The sequence below is a fragment of the Eptatretus burgeri genome, chromosome 5 (genome assembly GCF_056783735.1).
Source record: "Eptatretus burgeri isolate ZD-2024b chromosome 5, Ebu_testis_v1, whole genome shotgun sequence".
Taxonomy (NCBI): domain Eukaryota; kingdom Metazoa; phylum Chordata; class Myxini; order Myxiniformes; family Myxinidae; genus Eptatretus; species Eptatretus burgeri.
In genome coordinates, this window is record NC_140965.1 from 56722844 (window position 1) to 56742575 (window position 19732).

Genomic DNA, 19732 nt, shown 5'->3' on the forward strand with positions numbered 1-19732 from the left:
AAGGAAAATTTCTCCATTGACCTTTACAATTCAGTAAATTATATTTTCCAATAAATAAATGGATGCGAAAGAAATAGCAAGAAGATTTAAGGAACATCAAGAGTTGGTTTCAAAAGTTGTAAAACAACATGAAGACATAAAGAAGAAAAGCAGACAGAAACTAATGGGTGAAGAAGCATTTGAAAGAAAACAAGATAAATTTTTTAAACCACTTTAAAAACTTTCCAACAAAAAATTACAGATGCTTCCACGGTTCCCACAAATAAATATACTAATAAACAACTTCAAATGGTGAAAGATTTCAGCCAAATGATGGTGGAAGAATTAGAGAATTGAGTAGAATTAGAATATGATGATGAAGGATTATTTCAACAACTGGAAGAGATAAATCAACCCCATGATTATATTGTGAAGGCTCTTCAAAACAATTAATATTCAGCAAATTCCAAAACCATAGCAGGTCTCATTCCAACAGAACAACCAGCAATATTCCATCTTGTTCAAGAAAAGAGATTGATATGTAATGTTGAATCAAGGTTCTTGAGTTCTTTTCAACCACCTGTTAAATTAACTCTGAGATGAATGTTTCTTCTGACAAAAGATGGAAGACAAGGTTCAACTGTGAGGAACGAATAAAAGTATTTTGATAAACCATTGGATCTGAAAAATAAGGATTATAGAGTATATATTTATTTGCTGGACTCTCTTAATTATAGGGTCAATATATCTGGTAACAGTAGGAAGAATGAGAAGGAGAAACACATTATTCAGGCTTTAAGTAGGCGTGGTTCAAGTGTTAGTTTTCTTCCAAATGACCCATCACAATTAGGTAATAGACTGTTATTGCTGTTAGGTTGTAAGAAGCCTGGAAATAACAATTGTTTTAATGAAGCATCAGCCATTTTAGACCAGTTGATGAACATGAAAATAATTAATAAATGTCAATACAAAGATGTTTTATTCCATATTAAATAAGATGAGAAGCACAATCCTCAGTTTTCATTTCACAACAAGCGGCCACACATCTTCATTTCCAGACCCACTACAACTAGATGCAACAAAAGAATATGAGGCGTCTTTGTTCTCGATGGAAACTTGTAATACCTTGTTTAATATCACAGAGAAAAATGATAAGTTTAGTTATAATCCAGGAAGTGGATACAAAACGATAACAGTTTCACCCGGAGCACTTGAGATTTCTCAAATATTTTCCGAAATTGCTCGCCTTATGAAAGAACAGGGTGATGAACCAAAAAATATTGTTATCGATATTAAAAAACAAACTTCAAAATCAACAATTAAACTGAAAAACTACAAGGTTGATTTCACAATTGATAATTCATTTTGAGAGTTATTGGGTTTCTCCTCAAAAAAGATTGAAACTAATGGGACGTTTTCCAGTGATAATGTCATTCAAATATCCTCAGGCATAAATTTGGGATTAATTCACTGTGATTTGATTGATGGTGCTTATAATGATGGAATAAGAACAAATACAATATTTTCATTCAGTGCATACTCAACCCCAATTGGTTATAAATTCAATATGGAACCAAAAAATCTGGTTTATCTTCCCGTGTCTTGAAAAACCATATACATAGAAAATTATAGGATAACCGACCAAGATAATCGCATGATTTATTTTAATGGAGAAATTATATCCATCAGAATTCACCTACGTGAAGTTTTCCAATAAATAAATACGATTGTTATTGTGAGGAAACACGAGTTGGGAAAATATAAAATAATAACAGGGGATGGGATGTTCCTTTCCCCATACTAAAAGGTTGAAGGTATGTATCTTGGTAGAGGATACTATAAACCTAAGAGACAATGTGGTGACTGCCATCAATTTAGAAAAAAAGATGGGATAATTGATACTCTAATGGGTATAGGTTAAACTATTCTTAAACATTGGTGCAACCTAATTGGTTCAATCAACCTAAAGATCTAATTGGTTCAACTGCTTCTGCTGTGGGAAATGCAGTGGGTGCTATAAAGAGTATAAAAGATGTCCAAAAGGAATCCCATAAATTGCAAGCAATAAACGAAATTAAGAAAGACAAAACTCAGTTGTCTCCCCAAGAACGACAGAAAATCATTCAAATACTTGGGTCAGGGTTTCAAAAGTTTTAACATCTTTTTTTCCCAAATAAATACAAGTATGGAAACAATTGATAGCATCTATGATTTGGATGATACAATTGTAATCTCAAACTCTACTAAAAAAGAAGACTACTTCAAGGTAAATGCAATAACTGGAACAGACTGGAATGCAAATGGAACAAAAAGTTTTGAAATCAATAATCAACAAACTTATTTGAATGTAGCCGAAAGTTTCTTATTGTGTAATTTCCATTCACTGAGGCTGCGAATCACACAAACGCTACACTCGTAAATTATTTCTTCTGGGAAATGTTTGATAGTGTTAGTTTGTATATTGGAACACAAGAAGTTGAAGCGGTTGATTATATCTCTGCTACATCTGAAATGATGAAATTTACACTCTATTCATTTGGTGATAGAATTGGAAAGGGGGCTGTCGAAGGTTTTATTCCTGATATGGCAACAGGAACAAACACAGACCCTGGATATAGTCAAAGAAAAGGAATGCATCATGATGATGCAAAAGTAAGTAATAGTTTTACTGTGGCAGTTCCTCTTGCAGGTATATTTTGATTTTGTGATCATGATAAAGTTCTGTATGGACTTAAAATTAGATTTCAACTGCAAAGAAATGATAATGAAAGTAGATTGCTTTTTGGTGCTGCTAATGCTTTTGGTGCTCAGAATAAATTTGTTATTGATGAAATTAGTTGGTATATTAGTGAATATACTCCTAATCTTAAAACAGAAGAGATGTTGAACAGAAGCCTTAACTCAAAGAAACCACTCAATGTATCATACATTAAGTGAAGATGTCAACACGTTAAACTGAACCAAACCACTTACACATGGAATTTAGGTGTTCTGGAAGGAAAGCCACGATACATGTGGCTCATTAAAAAAAAACAGATGGTGATACTGCTACTGATAAGAATAATGCGTTGAGTGATAATGCGAAGGTGAAACAACTTCGCGTTTCTCTAGATGGAACATTTTATCCACGAGATAGATTGGAAATAAATTGGGAAAAAATGATTATGCTGAAGCATACAAGTCTTACAAAAGGTGTGTGAAAGCAATGGAAATAAAGAACCCATTTTGGATATGACAGAATTTAAAAGCCTGTATACAATCTATGTGATTGACCTGAGTACTCAAAAGGAAACTATAAAGTCTAATCGAGTAGAGACTTCCCTATACATTGAAAGAGGAGAGTGAAGAAGTTGATACATATTGTTTGCTCTTGGAAGGAACAGAATTACAGATTAATACAGATAATGGTGTTATGATTAGTCTCACATAATTTTTTTGATAAATAAATGAATCGTGAAGTGCCAACTGGGGTATATGTTAATCAAATCAATCTTCATAAACTATCATCTTGTATTCAAAATCAAAAGCCTTGTATGATTAACGTTAATCCAATTCAGAGAAAAGGAGCAGTAAGAATTGATGTTTTGCTCACAAGAGAACAGGTGAAAATCTTGAACGATACTGGCTCACTTAAAATTAAAATGTCAAAACCAATGTTGAAGAAATATTCAATAAGAGAGACGAGTGGAGGATTTCTCCCATTTCTAATTCCTTTAATTGCTGGTTTAAGTGTGGCTGGAGCATTGACAGGTGGTATTTCAGCACTGGTGAAAACTGCCAACGAAAGGAAGGCTCAATTCCAGGCTCAAAAATAATTGGAAAGACATAACAAAGAGTTGGAGAAACAAATTAGTGGAAGTGGTGTAATTGTAGATTTTGCTGAAAAACTTGAAAGTCTACCTGATAAAGCAAGATTGTTAGTTGGAGATATGCGTTCTTCTATCGCACAAGCAGGTGTAAAATTAACTAAAAGGGGTAATGGATTATTATATGGCCATTTACGATACGGTTGGTCCGATCTAATTGAAATAATGCCCCAATCCAGTCATCGTTTACGCACCTACGGGCCCACCCATACGGGCCCGTACTAGTATTGATAATAATAGTATTGAAGGGTGTGATAAGAAGCTAAAGAGAATAAAGAAAAATATAATCAAGGAAACAATAAACTTTAAACATTATTACAACTGTTTAACCTTAAAGAAGGAAGAGTATAGAAAAATGAATATAATAAGAAGTTATAAACATCAATTATAGACAGAAAATGTAAATAAGAAAGCATTAGGAGCTTTTGATGATAAAAGATATATTTTAGAGAATGGAATCAATAGTCTTCCTTATGGTTACAAGTATAAGTGTTAAGATATTCAAGGGTTAAGATATTGGGTTGGGGATTTTAACGGGCTAGCGCCGTCTTTTTTGCTGATTTATAAATGATAGAACCAAGCAATAACCAAACCAAAGAGTGGATATGTAATCATCCTTGGTATTTAAATGGGAAACTTAATGAATGTGAGAAATATCAAATAACTCTTATTTTAGAAATAACCAGGGTAAGAGTAGATAAAACAAATAAGCGGATAAATTTAATGACAAATAAGTTGAAGGATGTAAAGAAACAAAAAATATCCTTGAATGGACTGAAAACTTTGATGGTTATCAATTGAACAATGAAAAAAACAATTTCCTACAATTTCAAAATGATATGTGGCTCAGGAGGTGGTCAGACAAGGGCATTTAGAGAAGTTTATCATTTTATCTCTGCTCAACAAAGATACTTAAACCAAGAACCAAGTTCCAAGTTATTCTTTGTGAATATACTCGATGGAAATGAAAGTTGTAAGAAAAATAAGTTATTCCCTCAAGTAGAACATGGACAAATATTTGTTGGTTCGCTCTTTGAGTATAATGAAAATATGAAAGGACTGTGATTATGTTGGGGGAAGAAGTGCTTTAATCATTAAGTCTCAATTTTTCATTTGCTTGTATGGGAGGGAAGGGGATAGGTGGGGAGGAAGTGAGTCTCCCATTTTGAGCTTTTGGGACTTGGGTCAGATAGTTTTTCTCTTTTTCCCATTCATTTGAATGGGCATCCCAAAAGCAACATTTATCATCTGCTCATATGCCACATATTGTGCACCAAGTTTTAATGTGCAACCATTTTCAAGTGCAACCATTTTTGGTGCAATAACAACAAAAAAACTAGATATCTGCAATCTCCAGGCGATCGCCAAAGGTAAGACTCCCCCAGCGCCTGGGATACAATAATGGCCATATTATTTTCGGATCGCATTATGACCTTGACCTTCAACATTTAGAGATAGAGTCTAAAATAAGAAAATGTGGCCCCCTCTACAATCTATCCATGACTCAACATCTTGAAAATTTGAGGAAAATTATTCAAGTTCTGATCAAAAATGTTTTTTTGGTTAATTAGGTGACAGTCCCAAAAATATAGGTCAAGGAGACTAATCAAATATCAGGTGCACAACTTCTGTGCAGGTACGCTATTACGATACAAAAACATACTGGAAGGCTAAGCGGTCTGCATTGGCAAAATTGAGCGGACAAAAAAAGTTTTTTTCAGAGAGACATGTGACCTTGACTTTCAAAAAAATAAAAACTCAGAGGGAATGATGTAAATTAAGTGCAAATGCACCTTGCTTAAGGCTATCTACAGAGGGCAATATCATTCTGATGAGACAAGCCAAAGTCGAGTTTTGGTGAAAAATGTTTAAATGGCTACAATTAGGTCATGACATTAAAATTAGGTGAAGGTCAAAAAATGTCAACCCCACATACTTTGTATTCCTATTACTGATGCAAAATTTCATTCCAAAAGTCCTAGTTGGCTCTAAGATACAGCTATGTTATTGGTAGGGAAAAAAAGGAAGAAAAATAAATAAATCTATACCAATAAATGTCAAAGTGTATCAGTCAGTGTGTCAGTGTGTCTCCTCCATAACTCCAAAACCATGGAATCTAGCAGCCTGAAACTTCGCATGCACACTAAGAAAATGCTAAGGAAGTGCATGACTGAAAATTGGGTGTTTGGGTTAACAAAAACACCCCTTTTGAAGATAATTAACGGCCATATTTAATTACATACTTTATCAGGCGCATCCTCGGTCACAGCTCTCTATGGGGTTTTAAGGCGTATCCTAGATAACCTCGCTGGTGGCTGAAGCCACCATGGTTTTTGACCTGCTCAACCATGCATTGACTTGGAACAGGCCACAACAATTTCTTAACGATAAAGTTTTTTTCTTTCACTTTCCTCACTCATGTTATCGAATGCCTGTTCATCATAGCTCTGAATCGCTGGGTACATTGCAATGTTTATAAATGCCTGGAGACATCAGCAGCTGTGGCATTATTTCATTTCCGCACATGCGATCACCACGAGTATCTCTTAAACTAAGGAGAATTACAAAATTTGAGCTCCAGAATCAAACTTACAAGCAGTTCCGACTCCTAGAAAAGTGTTCATTTGTCCAATTCGGACATGCTTGACATTTTGGAGGTTCCGGGAGGTGTACAGTATGTTTAATATGATGGTTCAGCGATTGATAATCACATGCTAAGTGAGCCGTTTCCTTTCAACCATTTTGTTGGGGTGCTTAAGCCACTTGTTGAGCGTGCTACAATATTCGCATGCTGAGCGTCATTGAATGCTGTATATCGATCAACTTGAACAAAGTTCAGGGGTCACTCACCTGTGTTGGCCACGTGTTGTTCTGTGGTGCAACTGTGGCTGGCTCGCTGAAAATGTGAAATTTTATTTTCCACGACATTTCCCCTTTTAGTACAATCTTCCACTATACGACTTGTCACTTTGGCATAGATAAATACAAATTAAGATTAAACGTTTCGCTTTTAAAAGTTTCTTCAACCATTTCCTAGAATGCTTGGTGAAGCCACTTGGCATGTGTTCTTCAAGTTTCAACGGTGATACCGCGGTTCTACACCAGAGGTAGGAAGCTGAAAAATAAGTTATATAATCACAATGAGAAAAAAATATTTTCAATTATGAAATAATGAATTGCCACACCAAGGCGGGAAATCCGAGAGGTTCGCATGCTCAATCTGTGTAGCCTGGATTTGAATCCCGACCTAGCTTTAAACTGTCATCCTGGTGTTTCACTGGCAGAGTTATTCAACAATGTGTTTGTTGGCTTTCAGATGTGTTATGTCCCTAAACAGATACTATATATTGTGATTGATTGCAAGGCACACGTCCATTTATTCCGCAGCACGTAACATTCACATATCTCTGACTCCCTTAAGATGGTGTCTCCCTCACATTCCACATGCCCCTCCCCCTTGCCTCATCATCTTCCTCGCAATCTCTCAATATCCGGCAATTCAACAACCAGGTCTCAAAGTGTGTGTGTGTGTGTGTGTGTGTGTGTGTGTGTGTGTGTGTGTGTGTGTGTGTGTGTGTGTGTGTGTGTGTGTGTGTGTGTGTGTGTGTGTGTGTGTGTACACGGGCAAGTTGTTGTTGTTGCCTGCTTTTTCCACATATGGTGGGTGGGTTTCAGGAGGTGAAATGGAGACCTACCAGGTCTCAAAGTTTCCACCTCCGTTTATGTGTATGTCATTGATTAGTATCTACATATGCAGGTTTCAGAATGTGGAATGGAGTCCTCTCAAGGTGGGCTGAAAGTGTCCACCTTCATCTTGGTAAGGGGTCACGATTCATGGACCAAGCTGTGAAGTTTACCGTTTTCAAAGTTTTGTGCCGAGGGCTCTCTTCAGGATCGTTACTGAGGCCAGGACGACTTCCAACTGTAGTTCATTTGTAATAATATTCCCAGGGATGGTTTTTAATAACTCTGTGAGGTTCTTCGTCATCATTCCCGTGCTCCAACTATCAGTGGTACAACTTTGGCATTCTTCAGCTTCCAGGATCTTTTTACTTCATTCTTGAGTTCTTGGTATTTGGTCCTTTTCTAGATTTCTGCATCGTTTACTCCAAAATCACTGGTATTAACACCTCAATAAGCAATGCCTTCTTCTCTTTTTTGTACCTAAGCATGATATCTGGTTGTAATGCTTTGTTTTTGATGTTCACACTCGATTGGATCATGAGGTCATAGGTGAGCGGTACTTCCATGTTTTCATTGTTTGCTTTTGGTTCATGTTCCCACAAATTTTCTGGAACTGGAATATCAAAGTTTTTGCAAATGTACCAGCAGATTACTTTACAAACTCTGTTGGGTCGTGTGTACAGCTGTTCTGACATGAGTTTTTGTGTGTGTGTGTGTGTGTGTGTGTGTGTGTGTGTGTGTGTGTGTGTGTGTGTGTGTGTGTGTGTGTGTGTGTGTGTGTGTTTTCAGTCTTTAAGCATAACATATCATCGTCTTTGCTAAAACCGTGTCCACCCCTCACCTCTCTCTCTCTTTTGTTTTTATTTCCTCCTTCCTGCTCCCACCCCCCCCCCCCTCACTCACTCTCTTTCTCTCTCTTGCTGTCTATCTGTCTCTGTCTGTCTCTATCTGTCTCTATCTGTCTCTATCTGTCTCTGTCTGTCTGTCTGTCTCTGTCTGTCTGTCTGTCTCTGTCTGTCTGTCTGTCTCTGTCTGTCTGTCTGTCTGTGTCTGTCTGTGTCTGTCTGTGTCTGTCTGTGTCTGTCTGTGTCTGTCTGTGTCTGTCTGTGTCTGTCTGTGTCTGTCTGTGTCTGTCTGTGTCTGTCTGTGTCTGTCTGTGTCTGTCTGTGTCTGTCTCTGTCTGTCTGTGTCTGTCTGTGTCTGTCTGTGTCTGTCTGTGTCTGTCTGTGTCTGTCTGTGTCTGTCTGTGTCTGTCTGTGTCTGTCTGTGTCTGTCTGTGTCTGTCTGTGTCTGTCTGTGTCTGTCTGTGTCTGTCTGTGTCTGTCTGTGTCTGTGTCTGTCTGTCTGTCTGTCTGTCTGTCTGTCTGTCTGTCTGTCTGTCTGTCTGTCTGTCTGTCTGTCTGTCTGTCTGTCTGTCTGTCTGTCTGTCTGTCTGTCTGTCTGTCTGTCTCTCTCTCTCTCTCTCTCTCTCTCTCTCTCTCTCTCTCTCTCTCTCTCTCTTGCCTCCCTTCCCCCCAACACTTAACATCCCCATCAGCAAAGCAAGGGGTTGTATTTGCTAGTAAATGAATAAATAGCCCAGAATGGTGGTTTAGTGCTCCTAGGGGTCTAAGAAATTCTGAGGTGCCATTAAAAATTGGGGGCATTAATTGTAGAAACGAACCTGGTGTTTACTTCGTGGTTAGGGTGGCTGCTTGGAATCCTAGGGTCCTGAGTTCAAGCCTCGTTGGCCGCTGAATTAATACACCAGGGGCTTGACTCAGCCTTCTCAGCATTCCTGTCATCCTTCCGAGATCAGTGAAATGAGTACTAGTGCATACTGGTGGAGGGGCACTGCATCAGCGACACAGTCACGCTTCCAAGAAATGATCACTACCACGGCAGCTAAGCTGCCATACGCAAGAAGAATGAGATTGTAGAAACAAACTCTACAACAGGTATAAGGCTTCCCCCTATTCTACAATGCAGGCTTACACCAGACGCAGGATGTATCAGATATGTTCATCCATTTATACAAGTCTATATAGCATTTCAACACCAACGATATATGGCACAGTGTTAACGAAGTATAAATGTAGAGAGACAGACAAAAAAAACAAATAAAGAGATTCTGACCATCGCAGGGAATTCATGATCCTGAAGGCTTTCCGCATGTGCAGTGGACTCTGAAATTTGGGCCATGGAGGTACTAGTAACACCCTATTGCGGTCATTCTCCGTCATGTCATCCTCCATTTCAGACATTCTCCTTCTGACACATCCATAGACAAGCAGGTAAATGGTAGGGACATTTCAATTTTGTGAGACAACACATCCACCATGATCCAGCAACTAATCTGCACAAGCCGGCAGAAAATTCAGCCTCAGACATAACTGAGAAACACAATAAGGCTCATAAAAAATAGGAAAAAATTCACATTATATGAATGTAATTGAATCATAAGCAATATACCTTGTTGTTTCCATGACAGCACAAAAAGGTTCAACCACTGGACCGTTTGAACCAAACTCCAAGATTTAACAAGCTCTTATTTGCATGACGAAAAAAAATCTGCAAAGAAAAGGAAAGTCAAAATTTGAATAGATGGTACGGTCATCACAAATGATTGAGAAGACCATACAAGTTGATCCATACTATTTAGTATCCATGTCACCACTATCCACGCTTTTAAGTCCTGACAGAATACCAATCACATAGCACTCATTTGCGGATGTTCAAGATCTCACTCAGAATAATATTTGTGCTTTGCAATTGTGATGTTGAAGTTCCCTCCAAAAAGGTGTCAAAGCGGTTTAACATAAATGAATAAAAAGTTTCACCAGTCAACAGATTTGGTAAAATCTTTGCAATGACTTGCACTCATCACACAAAACTTCATCTACAAGCAAGTTTCGGAAACCATCAATGAAATCGAAAGTGACCTCTATTTTGATTTATTTAATCACTTATGTCCAATAGGTAATATACTACTCATCATCAAAAGGCAAACACAATTTTACATCGTTCTTGTAAAACAGATAAATGATGATCGTGATATCCTCTTTACAATGATGCAGAGAGTAAGCTGCCACCTTCAATGCTCCATGGAAATTCAAAAATGATGCAGAAAATCTAACGATACACTGAAGTATGCAGTCGCTGAATGCTTTAGAACTAACTGGTAGCTGAGCTTATAAGACACAATTTATTTTGTTTCTTCTATCAATATTAGAGCTTGTTAAAAGTAAAGACTGGGCTGGTACGATGGCCAAGAAGTATGCACACTCACCTCTGAGCTGTCCAGCCTGGGTTTAAATGCTGACCCAGCTACAAACTGTCATCCTGGTATTTTGCAGGTATCGTGAGGCATCAATGTGTGTGTGCTATCTTTGGGATAGATGTAAATTAAACTGGGTGTCCCATCTGTCAGCATTAGTTGATGTACGTTAAAGATAGCATGGTGGTTGTCCTGCATGAAAAATAGTTGAGCTAACGCCCGACACCCTGGCCAAATTCCTGCCCTAATCTATACTCCCCCTCAGCCAATTAATGCTACTTGCAGCCATGTGCTCCATACAAAAGAAGAAGAAGCAGGACATTAAATACACAATCTATTGTGTTTAATATATCACAATTAGAGCTCGCTGAAATGCACAATTGAATTTGCTTCTTAGGTCAATATATTAGAACTTGCTAAAAACTACACAAACATTTTCTTTATTACAGTACACTATATCAATATTAGAGTTTGCAAAAAATACACACAATATATTGTTGCAGGCCGGGGGTCAGGTGAGAAGACCACTGGTGGGGGGGGAGCTATATCAGCTCCCACCAGACTCCACGGAATTGTCAGCCATCACACACGGATAATTCCGTGATGTGGCAGGTCGCTAACAGACCATGGATGCCAATAACTCAACCACGTGAACCGAGGGTCCTCCCGTCTATGGGTTGACCAGGTTACCTAATTAATCACGTGATTTAATTACCGGGGAACATGCTCTCTGTACGCCTTGTACAAACCGGATCACCTTACCGGATCGGGTGCAGCCGAGCGACACTGCCAAGGACGTACTGGCTAAAAGGAATGGATTGTTGGGAATAAAGTCCTGGCTAAGCTAAGATTCGGACCATGCTAGATCAATGAAGGAAAAGACAAAAATGAGCAGGGAACATTTCTAATAATAATTTATTAACAATGGGGCAAGGAAGGGTATGTGATACCATCAATAGATTTATTGGGGTGTGCAAGCAGAGATAGGGAAGAAAGGTGTGGTGCGGCAATAAACAAGCAGCTTATGAAAGCGGACGCAGAGCAGACTTAACCCAAAAATAATAATAACAATAATGATGATCATAATAATCTTCTGCAGTCTTATTTATATAGACAGGCACCAGGACACACACACACGCACGCACACACACACAGACACAGAAAACCCGATGAAGAGGAGGTATTGCAGAAAGACAGAAGAGGAGTTGAGGCTACGGTCTCTTGGTACCTTTGTATAATTGATTGCCTGAACGCGCCACCAATACGTTCGGGAGGGGGGGGGGAAATGCTCCATGGTGCGGTACACCCCTGACAGCTGGCGTGTCGTCTCTTGCTTCGGGCAGCTCATGTCGAGACCGTGGGCGTGAAGGAGGGTCTTGAGTTAGGAGGGTGGAGTCCAGAGCAAGTTTACTGAGTGGTAGGTGGGACTAGGTGAGTGGGTGGAGTCAGCATCGTGTGGGCGGGGAAGAGGAGGCGGAGTCAAAGTGATGATGACAGTAGGCAGAGTCGAAATCCAGCTTGAGCGGGAGGTGAGGCAGGGCAGAGAGTGATCGAAGACTCTGCTCGGACCTTTATAGGCCCCGCAGCGCGGGGCGGGGGGCCACCCCGAAGCATTGCGTTGTAATCCAAATTGGGCACTCTGATTGGCCTCGACCCCCTGCGCAGCCCGGCCGCGATTGCCGGAAACCGCAACATTCCATTTCCAGCAAGACGACTACGCGCTGTGGAATTGTCTCGCTCCGACCCCACAACATGATATGAATCACCCACACCGAATTCCACGTCATGAATTGCCTTGCATGAACGCCCGGGCCATGCCCTGATGACCGGCCGAGGGTCCCGCATGCCTGCTCGGGTGCCCCGACCAGCGCTGGTCAATGTGCCTGCTCTGTGTGCGCCACCTGGCCCGAGCTATACAACATGCCTCCGCCCGATTGCAGCTTCGCTGGCCGTTGAGGCGAGAAGACCTTCGCCGTCGGTGGGGAACATCCGCTGCCACCAGTGAGGACCGAAGGTACGATGTTATGGTAAATCCATGTACAGTGTGCGTAGATCCGCTAGTACGCACGTGGCTTGCACTGGTGTTCACTCGATTCTGCAATCGTGTGCGAGGGGCGAAACCCGATCGATATAATTAGTCCAGAAATGGGTTGAAAAGTACGTGCCGCCCATATCATGCACAACGTGGCATGGTTGTTGTTTTACTATTATCGGCCTCTGGCGATGTAGCTATTGGCACCAAACTACGAGCCACGCTCTTGCCGATATTGGGTCATTTGCTTCTGTGTTGTACAAAACACCATCCGTACAGCCTCTTAAGAGATATTCATTCATTTGCCTTTTCAATGCAACCAGAAATCTCCCCTCAGATCATCGGAAGCTCAAGTCAATCATCTCGAGCTGCCGAGCATATTGTATAACTCGCCACAAAAGTTGGGTTGAGGGATCACTTGCAGATGGGAGCTCTGTGCTGTTGATGCTCATGTAGTGTTCAAGCGCCCTTTCTATTGTGCTGTTTATTCCGCCTCCTCGGTACGTGTTCCATGCAGCGTGGGCGTCGTGCTGGGTGTGTTTTCTGTCAATTGAATGGAAATTACCGCTGCGTGTGCGTTTGGCAGGCTGTGTTTTCTACGGAGGGGTGTCCAGCATAATGCCTGCTTGGCCTTTCCTGAGGACCCATCTCACAGCCACGGGCGCACGTGGCTCAGATTTACCTCAGGAATAATCAGGAAAGAAGAGTAGGAATGAAGTCAGAAATGAAATGAAGAAGAAATTATGGAAGCAAACCTAACTATGAGATCCTTGCAACACATGCCCCTGTTGTCCCACTAGACAAAAAGGAAGGGACTATCTACATGTATATTCATGGAATAACTGTCTTGGGACCACTATACAATATGCATGCGGTTCCGAGAACTGCAACAATATATTGTTTATATAAATTTTAATATTGTTATAGCCACCGCGTCGTCTGGTTGCCCGGTAGAAGTCCTGTGAGTCATATCAACATGACTGTAGCGGTCAGGTGGGTTGGCGGTCCTGGGTCAGATTGCGGGCTTTTCCATTTCCGCTACCATACCAGTGAGACTGTCGAACCATCCAAGCACTATGCTAATTAAGCACCACCATCTCACCCAATCGGACCAAACGAGCCTGTTATGATTGTCGCTGTCTGGGTGTGAGGTGTGACGAACCACGGCCAATTATCCCTCAAAAAGGTTTGCTCAAATTTATTCACTAACGAAAACCACGACAAGCAGAATTCACCCCTGAAACTAGGTATATTTGATAAAAGAATGATCATGGGGGAAGGAAACAAAAGGAAGTAATCACAGGTACGCATTTACATAATAAAAAAAACCTTAACCCATTACATCAATGACGAATGGGAGATCATCAATTATTTATGTCCTTATGGCCTCACATATACCACAGTAGAAAGAAAAGCGAGTAATGACAGGACAGAAAGAATTGCAGGCAAACCCATGCTCGAGCAACCACCAACACAGTCTCGGCTTTCCTCTTGGGTTGGTAGAGAGGATACATTGTGCCTCTGGCACAGCTGGGGCATGGCTCAGGCTGGGTGGGGCAGAGTGAGCGAAGTTTGCAGCTACTCCTTAAGCTTATTCCAAGTTGCTCCCAGATTAATTCTGCGTGCACACCCGCCTTTATTGCCTCAGCCCTGTGCGTCACCCATGACGCATCGTGTCCCTCTCCTCTCACTCACCATTGGCTGTTGCTTGGTTGTTTGGGTAGAGCGACTTCCTGTGAACCCCCACCCCAAAGCTCTGAGGTGAGCTGTGCTGGTTACGATGGCTTTCCTGCGTTTGCCACCAAAACTTTCACCACAAGTCCGAGTGAATACTAAAATAAGACATTGAAGACAGATTACAGAGGGCAGAACAGTAAAAATGGGGTGAAAGGATTGATGCAAACATAAGGATGGGTGGACATTATTTAACTAGACATAAAAGCGATGCATATCTAATATCACAATTAATTACTTTATGCTTGTGCTAGACATTCACTTTCAGAAAATAATTTCTCTATTCTTCGCATTATTATCCCCCTAGGAACCATTTCCACAACATCACAATCTGAGTGAAAGTGATTCAGAACTTGATATTCATGCTACAGATAATGAAAATGAGTAGCACACACTGTCAGTTGGCACCAACTCAGCCCCACACTATTTTATAAGATTGTAACACAAATCTGTCTTTTGGTGGAAATCTTGCATATGCATTATTAAAAGACTAAAGAGCATTTCTCAAATTTGTTGCTGACCAAAGTGATTATATTGACTTGATCAATCTCAGTCATACTTTTCAAGATTAAATATTCCAGAATAGTTTGTGATTCAATGCTCCACACGTGGTGTACATTCTTGTTCGTTTATTTTACCATGAACAGTCACATGTATGACACTAACAATAAGGAATACAAAGTTTACTTCACATGATAAGAGGAGAGAAACCTAACTTTGCAGGTTCAAATTCAAATTTTGCATCGGAGTGAAACTGGTCAAGTTATCGAAGCTGTCCTCACGATAACATTGCACGTGTGTATGTGTATGTATATATGGCATTGTGTTATACACGTTGCATAACGAGTTCAAACTTGAATCAGAGATAACATTGATGTGTTTTCTGGCAAGGGACCACTTTTATTACGAAAAACAAATAAACAACATTCACCACCATCAACAACAATAACAGAAACAAAAAGGATCCAGAATTTGCTATTCTCCGTACAAATAAAGTTAACCTTGTACACCAGTAGTGTATATAATCAACACTTGTATACCTGTAGTTAACCGAATGACTTTTTTCTAGCCATTTGCTTTTGAACACAGAACAGAAAAGATAATATTCCAGTACGGAATGTAAAAAAAACCTCAAAAAAACATGATGCTTTTATTGTGCCACCATGACACCCTAGTCGGACATCTCGCCACCATGGTCACTGCCCGCTGTCGATACTACACAACTACGTGGATGATTGAAGAATATGAGCGCACAGCTCCTTCCGGTTTTAAGTCCAGACAGGAAGTTCTGTGAGTTGGTCCCACTGGCGTTACGTCGTGAAAAAGTAAATCCAGCAAAGCAATTGCACAGGAGATGCTGACGCCACGATCACTATGCCAACAATGATTCCAACACCCTCTTCACACCACCAAGACAAGGGAAAAACCAAGCTTATATTGCACAACACTTCGAGTATATCAGACACGAAATACTATAATACCGAATATATTTGTTCAGTATAACATACATAAACCAACATAAAGAAGTAACGATAACCTCAAATATGGAGCTACTGACTTCATGGCCTCTCAGCCTGTGTCAACAAATCCATTAGTTGTGGTGTTACTCACAGGCGGCAGCATGCACGGAGGTGGCCCAATGTTTGAAAGTCATTTGGGTATTCCAAGGCAGGGAATGTTGGTGTTTATAGAACTATCTAGCATAATTATCATATTCATATCATTTTGGCTTCACGCAGTGGAAGCCAAGGCCTTTCGGATCATTGGCATCTCCCACGATGAGGCTGAGTCTTTGGGCCTCTCACTGCAGGCAGGTCGGTGGTCTTTCTGTCTTCTTCCATCTCCTCTCCGGTCTCGCCCCCCCCCCCCTGCTCTGTCTGCGATTTGTCCCCACCATATTTCCGCAGGGCGCTCAAGGTCTGCCAGCAACCCCCAGATGTCCAGATCACCAGATCTTTTCTACCCCCATTAATCCACCCCAAACCCACCTCCTTCAAAGTCCCTGTAATGTCCATCTTGTATACCCCATGTTCCCCGCCCCATCCATCTCCCTTCCACAGATCTCCTAATGTCTCTGTTCCCCACTGTTTTGTCCTTCCCATGCCCCTCTTGTCTCATACCCCCCTTGCTGTGCGTTGTGTGTTCGCTCTCATACAAGCCTTGACAAGGTATACAAAAAAAAGCCAAATTCATAGACCAAACCATAGTTAAAATATGTATATTATGACGGCTATACGAGCGATTTTGTTTTTGGTGTGGGGTGGGGAAGGAAAGCGAGTGATGCATATTGCATGCAGTACTTGTTATATGGAAAAAGTAAACAAGTTGATGATATGAAATTCTGTTTTGGTGGAGTGGGGCTTCGTGGCTATACATGAGGTCAAGTGTCAATCAAATAATTCCGACAAATGGAAATCTGTGAGGCTAACCTTCACCATTCTACCTAAACTCCTTTATCTGATGACAAATCTGGAGGGGAGAATGAGCTGGAGATTACAGCAAGGTCCGGTGTGGCAGTTGGAACAGTGGTTGGAACGAATAGTTTTGGAGGAGAAGGGAAATCAGGAGCCTACTTTTCCATCAAGCACGAGCCTGCTATGAGTCACCGCATGCCTGCCATTGTCTGATCCTTTTCCAGCCTACTGCGATTGTGCCACCCTGTTGTTTTATCATCATTATTTTAAAATTAAAACTGCTTTTTAATTCATTAGTGTTGGGACGTTTTTGCTTCCTGCCATCAGGCTGCGAAGAAAGAGGAAGCTGTTGGTAAAAGTGTGGGGTTCCCATTTTCCCGCACAGGGCTTCAAATTCGGCCAATTAACGTTCGTTCGACTATCCCAGGGCCATGTCTCACGTGCACGCGCTAAGTGAACAGAAGGTTGATGCACCCCATGCACGTGACAATACCTTCAAAGAAAAATTAACAAGGATAAAATTAATATTAAACAAATATAAAATTGTGAATATAAAAGCAAATTAACAAGAGCAGTTACAATTCCAAAAGGAAATTATATGGTAAAACCCATTGAGTTCATGGATGAAAGGGATGCATCTTCTTCTTATTATTATTTTGGATGCAGTCCAGGGCTGTGGGGTAGCATCAGTGGCTGAGGGTGTGGCTGCACCACTGATGCAATGCCCTCTTTAAGTTAGGGAAAGAATTTGCATTTTATTCATGGTGCCGGCAATAGCTTACCTACTCTTCGCAAAGGACTCCATGGGATCTTTAGCGTGCACCAACTAATGCCAGCAGACAGAACTCCCAGTTTAACATTCATTCAAGGGATGGCACACACATTGATGAATCATCCTGCCTGTGAAGCACCAGGATGATAATTCATAGCTGGGCCAAGATTAAAACCCAGGCTAGATGGCTTAGAGGCGAGTGGTGTGCATACCTCTTGGACAGCCTACCAGCCATGACATGCATACAATTGCTATACATTGTCTCAACCACCAGCCTTCTTTCCATATGGTGTTGGTGTAGACCTCTCCATGATTGACAAACACTTTCCATTTTGGTAGTAGTCTGTGATACTGTAATGATGTCAGCATTTTGCTGGTTTATATTGGATTTAAATTCAAACTGTCATTATAATAAATGTGGTGTGCAAAAACAAACAAAAACAAGTGGAGAACAATTTCAACTCTCATTGCTTAGCATCAAGTTTTAGGAGAACTCAAAGTACAAATCGAGAAAGAAGGAAGAAAAAATAAATAGAATGAAAGGGAGATCGGAATAATATTTCATTATTCAACTCTAGCCAAAAGAATCAGAACATGCAGAAGAGAGAAAATATCCAATGTATAAGAACACATACGGCTTGCTCCAATGAATGATACCATGAGATCTTCAGGTGAATGAACCTAGTTATAAAACAGCTCAACATCTGTTTAAAAAAGAAATTCTTAAATGCTGCACTTCAAAGTTCACAGGAGATAGAACAACAGCTTGCATCCCGATTGAAAACATCATCAATATAATCAAATGTGAAATTATCATAACAAGCAGCCGAGTATTTCATTTCTGAAACAAATCTTGTATATATTGCGAATCAATAGATACCGGTGTCAGTCCATTCGTTCGTCTGTCTCTCATTTACGGCGGTTGCTTCCCACGCTGTGTTTGAAAAGCTGCTGATTGGTTATTTTGCATTTTCATTTCACTTTTCTTGACGCAATGTAGTCAGTCACTTTATTGTTCCTTCTAGTCAACTTTAAAATCAACATCTGGATTAGAGTAGATTTAATACAGATCTTCATGGATAACACAATTTAAAATACTTATATATTTACCCTCTTTTTAGACAAATTGAACTTCCGCCACCTGATGTTGCACCACCATTTCACGGTGGGTGGTATAAGCAGCTCAGGGCTTTGGCTCCGAGTGAAACACGATTAACTTTTTTTAAGTCCATGAAATAATTTAAATTGATCGATTTAACTTAAACTTTTGCTGTCACTGGGGGATGGGTACTTTTGCTAGTTGTTATGGTATAATGTTGAGATGTAATTTCCACACAAATTAGGCCTACACAATGTAGCAGTCATATGTTTTCAGACAAATGAATATTATAATAATTGTTACTAATCTATGTGTTAAAATAGCCGGATTTCTCCGTCTGTCACATCTTTTCACAGGGACATCATTAAGGCGTCACATCTATGGCGTCATTAAAGTGTTACGTCTAGAGCCAGGTTCGGCTAGGCTCGGCCTCTACGGACATACACATCATCCTGGCATTCAGGACTCAACCTGTCTGGTCACTTCGCTGACAGCAGTTGAACATCATAACTCAAATATCTGAAACTACCTGTCCATCTGATGTCCAGAAGCGGTTATTCATCGTGGCGTCGCCAGATGCTTGGCATCAGGATGACGGATTTAGTAAGACGGTGGTGTCGTAAGACGCCATTATATCTATCACTAGGCTAGGCCTTCATGATTTTACAGTGTATTATTCACGACTCAATGTGAATTGCATTTTGCAACTTGGAAAATAATCATAATAATAATAGTAATAAGCACCTAATGTTTGATCCATGGGAACATGAAATGAATTAATAATATTGTTTTTTGGCAAATAAGTGCGTATTAGTAAAATGAACACCGAGTTATTCGCAGTAAGGCCTAAGTCACATGTGCCACGGCGGCCGTGGGGTCTTCAAAATCTACGGCCA

At 40.4% G+C, this 19732-nt stretch overlaps 1 protein-coding gene across 9 annotated transcripts in view; it reads right to left on the reverse strand.

Moving 5' to 3' along the window:
* LOC147026489 (kelch-like protein 2) overlaps positions 1 to 19732 on the reverse strand; it is a 120197-nt gene that overhangs the window by 95708 nt on the left and 4757 nt on the right. For 3 of the 9 annotated variants that reach the window (XM_085881940.1, XM_085881936.1, XM_085881939.1), the window contains exons 2-3: positions 9981 to 10079; positions 9645 to 9779 (exon numbers count right to left, since the gene is read on the reverse strand). The exons of 1 other annotated variant lie outside the window; for it this stretch is intronic. In XM_085881940.1, coding sequence (XP_085738066.1) covers positions 9645 to 9779; positions 9981 to 9994 — 149 coding nt within the window. In that variant the 5' untranslated portion in view covers positions 9995 to 10079. Of the gene's footprint in view, positions 1 to 9192; positions 9518 to 9644; positions 9780 to 9980; positions 10080 to 14512; positions 14650 to 19732 lie in introns of those variants that run through there. 5 more of the 9 variants (XM_085881938.1, XM_085881937.1, XM_085881941.1 and 2 more) reach the window with 4 other exon arrangements.